This window comes from Pagrus pagrus (assembly GCF_965226575.1).
Source record: "Pagrus pagrus genome assembly, chromosome: 24".
Lineage (NCBI taxonomy): Eukaryota > Metazoa > Chordata > Actinopteri > Spariformes > Sparidae > Pagrus > Pagrus pagrus.
In genome coordinates, this window is record NC_140206.1 from 11,462,459 (window position 1) to 11,477,587 (window position 15,129).

Genomic DNA, 15,129 nt, shown 5'->3' on the forward strand with positions numbered 1-15,129 from the left:
GTTAGTTAATAGGTAAAAGATGATTATTAACATTATTATGTTTGTAAGATTATGGAAAGAATTCATTAAGCTTAAAAAGGTGCAATATGTAAGAATTGGCCGCCTGTCAAAGTCAAACAAATAGGGAGCAGCATATCACCAGATTAACAGCTAACTGCTGCTAACTGTTAGCTAGTAAGCTCAGTTAGCCGTGCAGCTAGGGGTCGTATTAACCCGAACTGGGAGCTTGGAGCACCAGTGGAGTGTTGAAGCTGTTAACTATCACACTATCAACTCTTGAGGTACAAAGTGGCTAGGGGCTAGCTGGTTAGCATGCTACATTCAATAGACATCTCTACAACACAGTACAATACATACACATCTTTGAAATGGATGCTAACCAGTGACAGTGTGTTATAATGAGATCCCTCATGCAACATCCATCGGTCTGATGATTATTGTCTAATTCACGTACTTATTTTACACAAATAAGGTCAGTTAAATTATAAGAAAAGACACTAAAGAGAGGCTCACATTCTAGTGTTGGTGGTTTTGTTGATCACCACCGACTTCCCACTGGGGTCCACGTTGTGGTCCATGCCGAAGTAGGCTGCCACTCGATGTGCAAGCATCCTGTGATAGGACGTCATGGGCGGGAACTTTCTCTGTTGGCTTCTGGAAGGAGACACAGAAATGTGGTTAATGGTCTTTTACAGTTTAAATGTTTAACAATTGATATACTACAGGGAAAAAACATCAGTCAGACTCCCAGTCTGAAATGAGGAGCGGGTCAAGTAAAGCTAGGGCTGTTTCAACTGGTAGAGGACGGTAAGGATGTATCTGCTCTTGGGTCTGTTCTGAGCTCACTGGAGGAGAACTTTAAGCCCTCAGTAATTCTAGAGCAACTTGAGTACTTTAGTAACAGAGATGTTGATCACCAACACCAATAGTAAGTTCACAAATTAATTAAAAAAAATAATGAAACACATCCAAACAGACTCAGCCCAAATTGAAACAGCTGGACGATGAACAGCTGTTCCTCTTAATTGTGTGACTTCCAGCACAGCGCATCTGAAGGTGTGAAGATCCTTCTGTGCAGGTTTTCTGGAAAGCTCCGTTACAACTTCGGATGAACATTTTAAACTCGATGAAAAAGTTGTCGGGTTTTCATTCCCATCAAAAACAACTGCACCTGGACTCACTAATTGAGTTCTCCTATTGTTGAATTTGTTAAAACTCACTGAAAACAAGTGTTGTGGTGTTTGGGTAGGACAACACAAACTGAAAGAAAAGCTGAACAGCAACGTCTCGATGAATACTCCTTACTCATTATTGCTGATGAAGTCCAAGATGTCCTGTTCCAACTTCAGTAGCATGATTCGATCCCTAAAACAAAACAAAAAACATAAGGATTGTTTCTGAGAGAACTTAAATAAGTGGGTTCGTTATCAATGACTCTTTAACTTCACAGCTCATAAGGAAGAGCATCAGTGTCCAGATGGTAATATCTGAAGTTGGTGTGTACATTGTTGAGGTGTCTGGAAAACCATTCAGACCAGTGGGTGATGTTAACCTCAAAGATTGTATTTCTCAAAGATCATTCCTTTTTCAGAAAATCAGATTCTTAGCTCTTAGATGCCATGACTAGCAAGGACCATGCCAATGCTAGTCAGTCACAATGGCTCTCAAAGCTACTTTACATTTTTGCAGTAATGTGCCTTTTACCCATCTCTGGCATTTTGTTCTTGGGATTGTACGTCAGTTTATTCAATACAGAGGGGGGGCTGTCAGAGTTAGCAAGCTTGCTATTGAGTTAGCAAGCTCCTTAGCCTGTTGCTGGCTAACTGTCCCCTAAAAGGTCGGCAAAGTCAAGACCTCTTGCTATTGGTCAATGGCAGGAATTTCTGTGTCAAATGCTGGTACGAGCAGGCCTTTAGACCTAAAAGATGAACTCCTGATGGTCAGAGTTTGTCTGCATCAGTAACATTTGTGTGTCTCTGTTCAGCATACCTGGGGTTGCCTTTCAATGTGTTGACCAGGAACTCATGGAGATCTATGCCAGTTGAATCTGTGTAGTCTTGACTGGAATCTAACCAAGAGAAAGACAATTTATTTCACACTAAATGAAGGAAATACATCACAGACTTTATAAAGCACGAGCATGCATAGATTCCTTCCTGCGCACAGAGAAACTCAAACATGTCTAGATCTATAAAACAATCCCTGAGATTACCTGTGTGTCACTTTCTCAATATAATTGTCTTTATATGAATAACAAGGAAATTGAAATGTTCCGCCCCGTTAACTCCCCAAATTAATGATAAACAGTTAATGAAACGCACGTCGTGAATATTGATATGCAAATTAATCAGCTTGTCATTCAACTACCTGTGAGGAAGAAATGGAGAAGTCTACGTTTGAAGAGAGAAACTTCGCCGAGGGTGACATTGCTAAGGAGGACCATGCAATTTGGTGGTTATTGGTGTGACCAATGCGGGGAAAAAAACAAACATCTGGCAGCTTGTATCAGCAGCAGTGAGCGCTGCCAGCTGAACCACTTAAGAAATGAAGAAGTTGTCGGATAACGAAGTTGACACCCAAAAAAAACCAACATGTTCCTGTGCACCAACAAAGGATAGGACCCATCAGCGGGAGTCAAGGGACGCCGGAGCTTGTTCCCCCCGGTGGCTTTCTATAATTGGAGGCTGCCTCATCAGTGGTGTTGCTCCACAGAGGGAAGCAGACACCTTTGTACGCCTGTGGGAATCCGCATAATTGCTTAACACCTTGAGCTTGTCGCAATTAACTGAATCGCGCCAATTATCGGCCCATAATGAGATATCATTTAAAATGGAGAAGTGCTTTTGGACAAACTGGAGGGCATGGCGCCGGAGAAAAAAAATGTTTAGGACTGAATCATCCTCGTGACATGGTAAAGGATATAATTATTAGAAGGCTGTAATTTGGCTGAGTGACATGGATTGTGTGATGAGTATCATTAAAGCATTTGGCTTCGTTTCAACACTTTGGCTTCAGTGTCGTCTTGACAAACTGCGGACAAAATGATATTATAAACATGCCGATGTAAATAATCTATGGGGGTGAGTAATTTGAGATGTGCACATAGTTTTCTATATATAAATTCAAATTTTTGGATGGGGGAAGCACATGCATCTTTCAAGCTCTATTTTGGGCATAAGCAATGTTTATAAACGAGGCCCCAGGTGTTTATGATGTAAAGGAAGCCGAGGTGTTAATGGAAATATTTCAGCTGCTGTGACCGACATCAGTCTCGTCAGGTCTCCATGAAGGTTTCTAACCCTATAATCAAACCAGTATACGGTCCTTTAAAATATATTCAGATGGAAGAGAAAGATCTTCAGTGACTGATTTTTTTTTTATGCCTAAACAAACTAAATAAACAAACTCTCCGTTTTCTATGACTGAAGAGAGAGAAGGTAAATATGTTCAAGAAAGAGACATATTATCAAGATAACACAAAGAAGAAAAAAAATCTATATACAGTGATCCAAAATGAGCACTCCACTACGGGTTGAGTAGCATTTCTCACCTCTTGATAGCATCTTTTTTGGTGTTTTCTCCGGTTTGTCCACCTTATTGCAGCTGTCATCTTTCTCCGCTTGGTCCGGTGCGGCGCGATCTTCCTTTTCAAAGGGCTGGAGAAGGAATCCATCCTGCAAAAAATACATAAATACTGAATGATTCACAGGCATGCGTTTGAAACAGGTCCTGCTGATGTTTTTATAAAATGGCCGGCTGTTCGTGGCCTAAATTTAGCCATTTTGGTCGACTAGTTCATCCAGTTACACCACAAGATACTCAAGATCTTCAAATACTAAATGCGATCTGATCGATGACATTGATTGAGAAAGTAGGCATTAAATACGAGGCATTTCATTCTCTATGATCTTGCCTGAGGTTCTAGGTTAATTAGAGAATAGCATCGGCAAAAGAGGCCTCAGCAAGACTCTTAATAAACACTCCTGGTTTATCATTGGAACCTGTCTCCTTGCCGGCAATTATGTGCCTGCGTCCATGAATTCCAAATCACTCACAACGGCAATTAATCTGCCAGATTAGTTTGTTTTTTATGAAACCACCTGAATAAAACATGAATTTGAGCCCAGATATTAAACAACACAGCACATTTGGTTCCTTAAAATTCAACAGGATGGAGGAGTTAGCTGTAATCCCCCTCCGACTGTAAAAGTTCTTCAAAAAATTCCACCGTGCTGCAATCAGAATGGAAGTCTGGTGTGGACGCTTTGTGAGATCTATTAAAAATGGCCTTGATTTACCCCAGACGTGCTCTTCCTCTCTCTCTCACACACACACACACACACACTCACACGACTCAGAGCAGTATCTGATTTGCTTTTCAGGCAATTCTACAAAGGGCTGAAAGGAGAAGCTGAATAGAGGAGAGGGGTTGCCAGTGCACCGTAAGTGGATTAAACACAACTCTGGAAAGCTAACATCAGAGAGTCTGCGAGTGTGTGCGTGTGTGTGTGAGTGTGTGTGAGAAATGAATGAATGAAGGACTGAGAGAAGGGGTGACCTAGTGGCGGGAGAGCAGCTCATAACCAAAAAAGGTCACGAGTTTGATCCTCGGAACAGCTGCGAAGCAAGATAATGAGACGCTACGTTCTCCTTCATTTCAATACGCGCTGAATATATGTGAAAATGTAATATGCTAATGAGGAACGTGACTGACTAATTGCCTGAGCGAGACTGGGAGAAAGTGAAAACGAGTCTTGGATTGTGCGTTGTGCGAGTGACAGCGAGTTCGTGTGTGTGTGTGTGTGTGTGTGTGTGTGTGTTCGTCAAAGCAAAAGGATTTTTTTTTCCCTCCCCTGGCAAGAAGCGGTGATGTTTGCTGCTTAATGCCACCCTCGGCGTCACATGGAAGCCGCCCGGTTGATGTGCAGCTGTTGCGAGCTGCCTCATTTGTTTCCTGACATCCATTTACCTCGAGATAAAGGGAAAACGGCGTGAAAATGATGGTCTTCTGAATATGTAATGAACGTGCTGTCAGTCTGAAACAAAAAAGTACAGCGTGTATTCAGAGGCCCGCGACTATCGGCCATTGATTGGAATTGACAGCCAGGCGTACAGTGCGAGGGCAGATGTAGTTTTTCAGGATGCGTGGATGGGCTTGGACAGCCGTACAGCCCTTTGTTACTGTTCATAATTTGATTTGGAGACAATAGTGTAAAATGGCAAACAATGGGACATGTTTGGATTCGATAATCAGGACGTCTGAATGGAAAATCTGTGATCTTACAGCTGAATGCGTGCCTTTCCCTCCGCTTTTCTTTATTGCTTTACCTCTCCCCTGTAGGTTAGCTTGCTGCAGAAGGAGTCTCGACTCCAGGCCCCAATAACAGTAGCGGGGGAAATATCAGGAGTATTCAATTAGAGCGCTCCACAGCTCTCTGTAGCTGACGTGTGGAAATTGTAATTTCCCCGACATGATTGATGGCGGTAATACAGGACGTCGTGTGAGTGCAGACGATGCGAGACTGTTGTGGGAATAACACCGCCCTCTGGTTATGGAGCTCGCTGCTGACTGGCTGAAACGCCCGGAACAAACACACCTGGTGTGTGTGTGTGTGTGAAAGCATGCCAGAAGCTGTGCAGAGTGGCATGTAATGGAGAAAAGTTTGATCAGAGGGGGGCTTTGCCCGGAGATACGGCGTTGAAAAGAGAAGAGTTGATTTAGCAAACTAACGGCCGGCTCGCTGTTGGAGCTCGCTACTTTCTGTTTTGATGATGTGATGTTTTCATCTGGTGGGTCACGGTCGGGTGTTTAATCATAGCTGTCAGACGAAGGCCGCTAATCAAGCAGCAGAGGTCTACCTGCTCGGTTGTAATGAGATGGAATGAAGAACCGATCCCGTGTCAGCAGTTCAGCGCTATGAATGTGAGCTTGTAGCTTAACGACTTGGACTGAGGTGTCAGAGAATCACGATGTCACACTGGGCTTGATGAGATGACCGAGATGGTATGAGCAGAGTGTGGGTTGCGTGTGGATTAGAGATGTGCTGGTATCACATTTTCATGCTACAACGATGGTCGGCAGGAATTCAATCAAACTTTACAGAGACACTACCACTGGAGCCTTGTTTCAAATTTTTATTCTACAACCTTGGTGTTGTAAAATGACTAATAAATGAACCTTTAACAGTAAATATAGTAAAATGAATAAGCTTAAATTACTCCAGTTCTTTTAGATTTTATACACCACATTCATTTTTCACACATGGTCACTTACTCAATACAATCAGGGTGTAAAATTCCTGAATTTCATTTTAATGTGAGGAATTTTTTGGGTTCTTCTATAATCTGACCTGCCTGTCTGAAAGACTTTTCAAGTTGGATGCTGTGCAGATCGAAGTAGGTGCAGTGTTTGACAGTAGCAGGCTGTTTTAACATTCCTCCGCTCAAGACGGAAACTGTCTGAGTTCACCTTAAATCTCAGTTTACCATGTGTACGCACCAGCAGGATTTGTGACAAATCACAAATAGTTTGGAGCCAATCATGACCCAGTATGCAACTAACAAATCTAACAAATCATCATCATAATCAGGTATTCTGCTGAGTATTTTCATGGTTAATTAATTAATTGTTTAGTGTATAAAATGTCAAAAAGAAGCACGAGTGACATCTTCAAATTGTTTCTTTTGAAAAGACTCTTCGTTTACTGTCATGAATGAGGTAAAGCAGCAAATCCTTACATTTAAGAAACTGGAACAAGCTAATGTTTGACATTCTTGCTTGAAAAACGACTTAAACGATAAATCAAATACCAAAATGGTTGGCAGCCAATTCAACTGACTAACGCATTAATCTCTGCAGCTCTAAAGTGCACGTACACTGAGAATAGACTTCAATGTAATAGAGGAGACATCTTGTGTCCTGTAGTTGGACCTCTAAAATGACAAATATTCATGCATTTATAGGCTTTTAACCATGTAATTAAACTTTTTTGTGAAAAAAACACATTAGACACAATTACTATTCAAAGCAAACATGTCTTAAAACGTGTCTCGAGAGGGTCTTTATGATAGAGGGTGTTTTCTTTGTGGCTGTTAATAGTTAAAAGGGAGAGTGTTAGATCATAATAGAGGCAGACGGCGTCACGGTTAAATTGGGCTCTTCATAAGCCATTAGCAGTGGACAGCATCTCTGATAAAAGGATAAAATGTGTATGTTCTTGATGCAAGCAGTTTCCTCTTTGTCAGATACATAAAAAACATCCGCACCCATAAACTAGCCATGCTTTCGCCAATACTGTTCCCATTAGAAGGTATTTGGTCTAACTGGTATACCAGCACATCTCTAATGTGAATACACTCCGTTTGTTCAGAGAGATTGTTACCTGAGGTGCTGCTGAAGGCTCAGGAATAGGGCAAGGAAAGGACTCTTCACACACTGCCAGGCTCCGCACGAGCTTTAGCCTGGTGTTGGACTACGGAGGGGGGTGCAGGTAGGTGGGCACAGTTAAAACCATGCGCACACACATACGCAACACAACTGCATCAATATCATCACAGTGACAAGCCAAATAAAACAGAAACAGCCAGCGAGCACGATCGATCTTGCAAGCAAAAATCACACAGTCTCGATATTTCACATTTTAGCTGACAAATCTTTTCCCCCCGAGCGACTGAGCTTTTCGCTGCGAAGATGATTGTGGACCAGTGGCTGCAGATCTTCTCAGATAATTTGATCAGAACAATCTTAAATAAAAGATGGAGTGAACACAAACTCGAGGCTTCTCGTGTTTTTCCTGAGGAAACATCGACCACAACAATGCAGCAAGCACACAGGAAATGTCCATTTCAAACCATTTGTTTTTTTTCAGGCATAGCCTCCACGATCATTCATAGTCAACAGTGTCATTGAGGTAAATTTACACATCTGGAGCAAGGCATACGATGACAACTTGCTTGACAAAAGGAAAACACAAGTGCAACCTCCAACTTAATCCAAGCAAACAACGCAATCCAAGTGCACATTAGACAGGCTGGAGCATCCTTTTCACAACATGCATGTCGAGCATACCGTACCTTAGAGTACTTCAGAGGCTGTCCATAGGTAGGGGAGGGGTGCAGAGGAAAAAAGTGCACACGGAAAAGAAACAAAAAAATTCAAACAAACCACACAAGTTTGGAGGGGAAGAGAGGATCGTTACTTTAAGAAAGTGGAGAAGTTTGAATTAAATATGACTGGCCTACATTTTGTGCATGCGTGCGCTACTAGCTCTGCAAAAGAGCATCGCAACTCATACCGAGACGGCACAAAAAGACAAATAACCTCCTGCGCTGCCTGTCTGTTCCTAAACTGAAAAATTGAAGAGCACAGAATAGAAATTTAGCGGCATTGATCTGCGGAAAAAAGAAAATGTGCGGCGTGAAAACCTCACGTTGAAGATTCACCGTTTCCTTGGAGCGAGAATTAATTTTTGCAGAGCATATGCTACCAAAGCGGTCGCACTGTAGAGCCCATTCCTCACACACGCACACACACACACTTGAGCACACACACGCTGCAGAAAACAAAAGCCAGACATGTGGCTGCGAGCGATTCGGGTCAGCTTTATGCGTCGCTCCCGGCTCCATTTAGCTGTCATGTGAATCAGACCCAGGCACTGGAGGTGAGATGCGGAGAGCAGAGAGAGACCGGATGCCCAACAGTGTGTGAGACAGCTCGGTGCCTCTGCGCTTCACGCACTAGTGGCTGCGTGTGTGCATGTGTACGTATAAACAGAAGGTCTCTCAGTAGCACGCATAGAGGAGCCGAGGAAAGGGGGGGAGACCTGGCAGGAGCCATTTCAGTCGAAATTGTAACAGAGCCCAGTCCTCTGCTTCCTAATCCCAACATGCATCCACGCACACATGTGCCGCACACACACTGCTCTGTCCTTCCCACCTGTCCTCTAAAAAATCAAAAGGACAACCCCTCCTTTCCCTCATTGAGCTTGAGGGCCAAATAATGCCTATAAAAAATTGAAATGGACCGCCCATCTCCGATGCCTGTGACCTGCCGCGCCCCGTCCTATATCAGGTAATGTGGATGTGGATGGAGGAGGAGGAGGAGGGGAAGGGTGGCGGTGGCAGTGGTGTTGGTGGGGGGGGAGAGGGCTGGGACTGTGAGCGCACCGCTACACAAGCTAATTGAGCGGCGAGGGGCCGGTGGGGAATGAACAATGCCGGCAGGAGATAAAGGAATGGGAAAGGGGGAGAGGGAAAGGGCTGAAGTCAGCAGAAGTAGGGCGGCCACCAGCCACCTGTCCTGCCGCAGAGGACGGAGCCGGAGAGCTGGAGGCAGATGGCGGCAATGTCACCCAGTCCCCCTCTCCACCTCCCTCCCTTCCCTCTTTCCTCTGTCGGAATGCTTTTCTGTCCCCGTGTTACACCTACCGCTGCCTCCCCCCTCCCCCGTTTCTTATCCCACTTCCCTAACCTCCTTCATTTCTCCCACAATGAACGTTTCAGGCGTTTAACCGATGCCCTCGCACAGAACGACAGAATTAGCTTCACCTCCTCCGCTGCTGAAAATTACCAGCGGAAAGGTCAGGGGGTTCAGTGCCGTCAGCATATCATGGCATATCCCGAGACCACGGAATAATTATGCCAGGGTGAGTTTCAGGGAAAGGAGCAAGTAGCTAGATTCATCCTACATTTTGAGAGGTCACAAAAAGACATTATAGGAGGCAGGGATACACGCAAAGTCAAATTAAGGTGAGATGTGGAGCCAGGGGAACAGAGTTTTGTTTTACATGGTGAGAAGTTCAGTATTTTCCAAAGACACTGCTGATTTTTATAATATTTACTTAACAGCGGCCTCTGTGGCCACGAGTGGAAATTACAAGATAACGGCACCTTGAATTTCCCCTCCTTTGTCCAGGATTCTTCAGAGTCAGTTGCTTAAAGGTGCAATGCGTAAGAATTTTTAGCTTTAGAAAGCTAGCTCTTGTGCTAGCAGTGTTAACAACACAAACTCTACCCCAGTGCTCCGAGCTCCCAATCAAGGCAGCATAGAAACAGCATCTATGACTTGTTTAGGCATAAAATATCAGTCAATAAAGATGATTAAAATGTCGTGCCCAAAACTACATAGTGCACCTTTAAATTATTGCCACCCATGTCGATTTTATTCACATTTGAGTAGAAGGATTTAAGGAATAATAATAATAATTATAATGATTCCATTACTTCATCTTCATGCTTCTTTTTCTTCTTCTCTCTCCTCCCTGTTTTTGTTCCTTCAGTCTTCAATATTATGTCTCATGTTCTTTTAGCTTCCTCCTCTCCTTCATCCCTCATTCTTACAACCCATCCCTTCCTCCCTCTTCCTCCCTCTCTCCCCTGCCGCTCCCCCATGCTGGTGTCATTCTGTTCCTCGGGGTAACACAGACACAGGAAGTTGCTAGATAAGCCAGGATTTGAGCTCCAGATTATCTGCCTGCCTGACTCCCTCGCTCTGCCTGCCTGCAACCACAAGGCCAGATTGGCCTGAATCCTATTTTTAGGCCGCGGCCAAAGAGACAATCCTTTTCCTTTCCTGGATTTTGCTTCCTTGACCACACTCGAGGAGATTTCACACCATTTTCGCTTTTTAGTGGCCGTTCCTCTGCGAGCGCGGACCAGCCGGCACCGGTTTTACTTTAAAAGCTAAATTAACAAGTGCAAATTTCCTGCGGTCCCAAAGCACATTTGTTGCAATGACACAGAGACCTAATTAATTAGCAGTTTATTTGAAAGGGATCTCAGCTGCCCTGAATCCCCAGGAGATCCACTGCTTTAATGTCTCCCATTGAGAATACATGAGATTCACTGGTTTCCACAAATTATCTTTTCCACACTTTCTCAAGAGCCAGTGAACAGACTCTGTGTCTGACGGACCTCGGTGCCGCATTGAGACAGAGTCGATCCACCATTATTATTTCAGTCTGGGCATGTTCTGCTTTTCAGGAATAATTCTGCCAGGTGGGAAGAAATCATCCTGAATGCCGCAGGTGACAGGAGATCCCCAGGGCAGTTGGTGTTTGACGTTGACTGTTAGTGAATGTTCATGGAGATGAGTGTGAAAGAAAAGTGACAGAGTTTGGTGAGGTGTCAAGTGTCCTCAGCTTCGGTCGGGCTGCTGACACCTCTAACCCTTCCTGATTAGATGTCTATGAGAAGGGTTGAGGAAACGCTGAAAAGACTGTCTGGGCACTTTTCAGTCTGTCAGCTGTGTGTGCGAAAGAGGAATTTTTAGGTTGAACATAAATCTTGTTGAGTTTTTTTACCTGTGCATCCCTCTTATTGTTGCTGCCGTGGTCGTCTCTGCCGCTCTGTTTCTGGTCGGTGGCCTCGGACTTGGTGGCGCTGTTGTCTTTCGGTGAGGACACCGTGTCGGCAGCCTCTGAGACCTTCATCGTTTCAGTGTCAACCGTGTCGGACATTCTCATTGCAAAGTCTTACTGGGAGATGCTGGCAAATACAGAGAACCTGAAAGAGATGGAGGTGTCCATGAGGGAGGTTTTCTTTGACAAGTTACAGGGCAGAATCACAGATGATTAAAAAAAAGTTGGGAGGCTGCACAGGTTGAAGTTCTCCATTACTTGGATGCCTTTTATTTAGGTTCGAAAGCCTCGAACAACAGGAACATACAAATTAATTAAATACATCACAAAGTTAACGTATTCAACACATTTTTTCATAGGATGTGTTTTTTATTTATTATTTCAGAAATGGCAAAATAGCAACCTATAGACACAGAATTAAGCATATCAAAAGTCAGGAGGTCAACATCAATGCATGAGTAGCAGGGAATCTGAGGTGTGTCCAATGGATGTGGAGACCTCCAGCCACTGTCCTCATCCTTCTCTCCGGACTGTGTAGGAGACACAGTTTAAAAAAGGTTTATATCGCAAATGGCTAAACATTAGTTTGTGTGATTAAATGATAATACATTATTCAAAAAGAAATAGAATGATAATCAAAATATAAAGTTTAGTGTACCACTGCATTAAAAGGTGCAGTATATCAGTATTGACCACCTGTCATAGTCATTGCAAAACAAATAGTGGGTACATTACCAGAGTACTCGCTAGTTGCTGTTAGCTGGTTAGCGCAGTTAGTTATGCAGCGAGTGGACCGTATGGTGAGTAAAATCTCTCTTCAACATAACACGTAGACCTCATTACGTCAAAACTGTTATTCCTTAAATTTTCTTTGGATCATTTTAGTTAATTTTGTCATGTTTTCAAATAAAATCCTTAAATCTAGCATCTTAAAAATGTAAAAAAAAATAAGTAATTAATAAACGTGTCATGTAGAAAGCTATATATCCATAAGTAATTAATAAAACTTACTTGTTCACACTGGATCATTAAATCAGGCACACAGCAAAGCACCTGCTCTTCACCCGTAGTGAGGTCCATTTTGTTGCTTGAGGAGAGTTTAGTAATGACTGTTTACCTCGCCTCAGGTTTTCTTTTGGGTTTTAGTTTGAAAGAGAAAGCTACAATACTGCAGGAGTAAAAACAGTGATTTGCCGCAGTGTGAAGATACTGATTTACCACGGAGCAGCTGAACAAAATGCTTTCATTCTAGACATTATAGCTGTAGAAAGACAGGTGTAACATCACTGATGGCTCCATATATAAATGGAATTCAGCCATTGTTAATGTGTAGACCATGAGAAGGTTTATGAAGAAGCAGGCAGGAGGAGGAGGAGGAGGAGAGGGCCAGTCTGTGGTCATCAGTCACTAATTTCTGTCTGTGCTCTCTCACAGCTCTGCAGCTGTTCGGCTACAGACAATGGACATGATTGGACGAGACACAGCAGGAGGACAGTTTGCTCCTGGGGGACCAAACTGCTTCAGATTACAGTGTCTCTCTCCATAAAAAAACCTAACTTTGACGTCTCTGTCTGTCTGAAGGAGGAGTGGAGGGCCAAGTGTCCTGCTTCCAACCTCTTTTTGGAACACCACCAATTGGAAAACTGAAGTTCGAAATGAAGATTGAGCTGCTACATTTCAAAACATGGACATGATAGGTCTTATTCTGTGGGTGCAGACTAAGACTTTTGAACTTAATTTGGCAAACTCATTTACAGAATATTAAAAATTGTGATTCATCATCAGCAAAAACATGTAGCAGCCTAAATAATTTAAAACTGTGTGAAGAGATAAATTGCGCTTTTATTTGATTAACGTCCCAAAGGCTGTTTCTAATTGCATTTCCATGTGCAGCCGTCCAAAAACTTGAATTACCACACACTGAGAAAGTTCCACATTCTGAGTTTACCCCCCAAATCCTTGGTGTGCGTGTTGTATGCGAACAGCTCAAGTGTGCAAATTTCACTCTAGAGAAGACCCACATTTTGGTGACGTTAATGACTCTGGTTCAAACATTGTACGTAAGACATGGAGACTTTTTGAAGCTGATGTCAGCAGAGTTGAAAGCGTAATTTTCAAAATAAAAGAACTCTCAATCATTGCCAATCTTGGAACATTTGCAGCTTTGCACCAATGGTCCATTTCTGAGGAAATCTCTATGTAAAACCATGACCTCCCTATGTTAAAGCCATGGTGCGAGTTCATCCTGCTGATATGCCCTAATTATGCAGTCAGGCCCCATGCAGCGAAACACACACACAGATACACGCATACGCGCTAGCAGGGAGGGCAGACATCTGGTACATGAGAGCTATGATTAATAGGTTAATTAGAAACGGGCTCATCAAATTCACTTTGCACATCAAAACTGGATCCACACATGACAGCACTTACTCCGCGCTCGAGTGTGTACGTGACCGGCTGCGTGTGTGTTCCGGCCCGCACCAATCAGCGGGGGTCTCAACCTATTTGCCCGCCGGTGATCAGAGCCATTTTCCTATCTGATCGCTGAGCAGCAAAGTGGCTGCCTGAGACTTGATTGTTTATCTCCGTCCCAAAAGAGCTGAGCGGGCGTGCGGCAGCCGCTCTCTTTAAAAAGGTGGCAGCCAATTCCTCTATGTCACAGTAATTGACTTCTAGTGAGGTCCGCCGCTCTCTCCTGAGCGCTTCTGCCAGGCAAATGTAGCGCTAACCCAATGCTGGGCGAGGCTAAGAGGTTAGCTTAAATGCAGCTGGGCACTGGAGAGTCAGATGTTGAATTTCAATGACCTGTCAGAGGTTTGACAAAAGCAACGCCGGCTGCTGCTTTACATTATTTTTACATTCTGAAGGAAAACAGCTTAATACTCCAGAGTACCGCGCATGCCTTTGAATATTTAGAGTGTTGCTGACATTTTGATGAGTGAAGTCTCTTGAGTCGCCCTGTTGAAGATTTGCAATATTGGACAGATATTTTCAAGAGCCAAACTTGTGATAGATAGCTGTTTTGTCCCTCACCGAATCACTCATTCTTCCAAACACATTTCATCGTGGGACTGGAGCGTTGGACTAAATTTGGCTTCAGACTTTGATGCATTCAAATTTCACCGTCTCTCGTCTCTCGTGGCTGAGGTAATTGCGCCGCGTGCGTGTTAAGAATCCCTGATGTTTTGACTGCATAAGTAATATAGATCATCATTAGATCTTTAGTGTTGCATTAGGGAAAGGTCTGCAGCAAACGGGTCTCTTATGAGCGAGACTGAAAACTGACTTCAACATATTTTTCTTATAATATATATTTATGGCTCCCATCATCCATTCAATGTCATGATGGCTATTTGCTTTCATCAGTCGATGCTGTAGCAAGAGAGAAAGTTTGAACTCGAGCAACTAGCAATCATGTGAATTGTAGACTAAATGTGCTTGATCAGGTGCTTTAAAAACACTTTGTTAAAGGTCTACTAGGCATCCAATTGGGATGGAGGATTACATAAATGTACAAACACAGTAGTTTACTGTAGTTTGGAGACTTAAAAACAGAAAGGTTTAAAAAAAACGAAAAAGTTTCTTAAAATATCTTTATATCTGAGTCGTCACTCAGTTTCTAGAAAGCGTACCTCATCGAACTACACTTTGGTAATGGCTGCCTCCTCATGGTGCATGTGTTAATGTGGACAGACTCAAATTGGCTCAAAGAAGAGAAGCGAAAGTGAGAGTTGAGCTTGAGCAGGAGCTTTGGATTGCAAGAAGAAAG

General features: G+C 43.3%; 2 protein-coding genes across 9 annotated transcripts in view; one reads left to right on the top strand and one right to left on the bottom strand.

Moving 5' to 3' along the window:
• zranb3 (zinc finger, RAN-binding domain containing 3) overlaps window positions 1-15,129 on the top strand; it is a 125,725-nt gene that overhangs the window by 21,829 nt on the left and 88,767 nt on the right. The gene's annotated exons all lie outside the window — the stretch shown is intronic.
• The window catches only part of LOC311253294 (R3H domain-containing protein 1-like), a 45,526-nt gene that overhangs the window by 21,257 nt on the left and 9,140 nt on the right, over window positions 1-15,129 (bottom strand). For 7 of the 8 annotated variants that reach the window (XM_084347147.1, XM_084347149.1, XM_084347151.1 and 4 more), the window contains exons 3-9: window positions 11,301-11,502; window positions 8,074-8,091; window positions 7,383-7,472; window positions 3,551-3,674; window positions 1,990-2,068; window positions 1,306-1,365; window positions 514-654 (exon numbers count right to left, since the gene is read on the bottom strand). In XM_084347147.1, the coding sequence (XP_084203273.1) occupies window positions 514-654; window positions 1,306-1,365; window positions 1,990-2,068; window positions 3,551-3,674; window positions 7,383-7,472; window positions 8,074-8,091; window positions 11,301-11,462 (674 nt within the window). In that variant the 5' untranslated portion in view covers window positions 11,463-11,502. The remainder of the gene's footprint in view (window positions 1-513; window positions 655-1,305; window positions 1,366-1,989; window positions 2,069-3,550; window positions 3,675-7,382; window positions 7,473-8,073; window positions 8,092-11,300; window positions 11,503-15,129) is intronic. The other variant, XM_084347150.1, reaches the window with a different exon arrangement.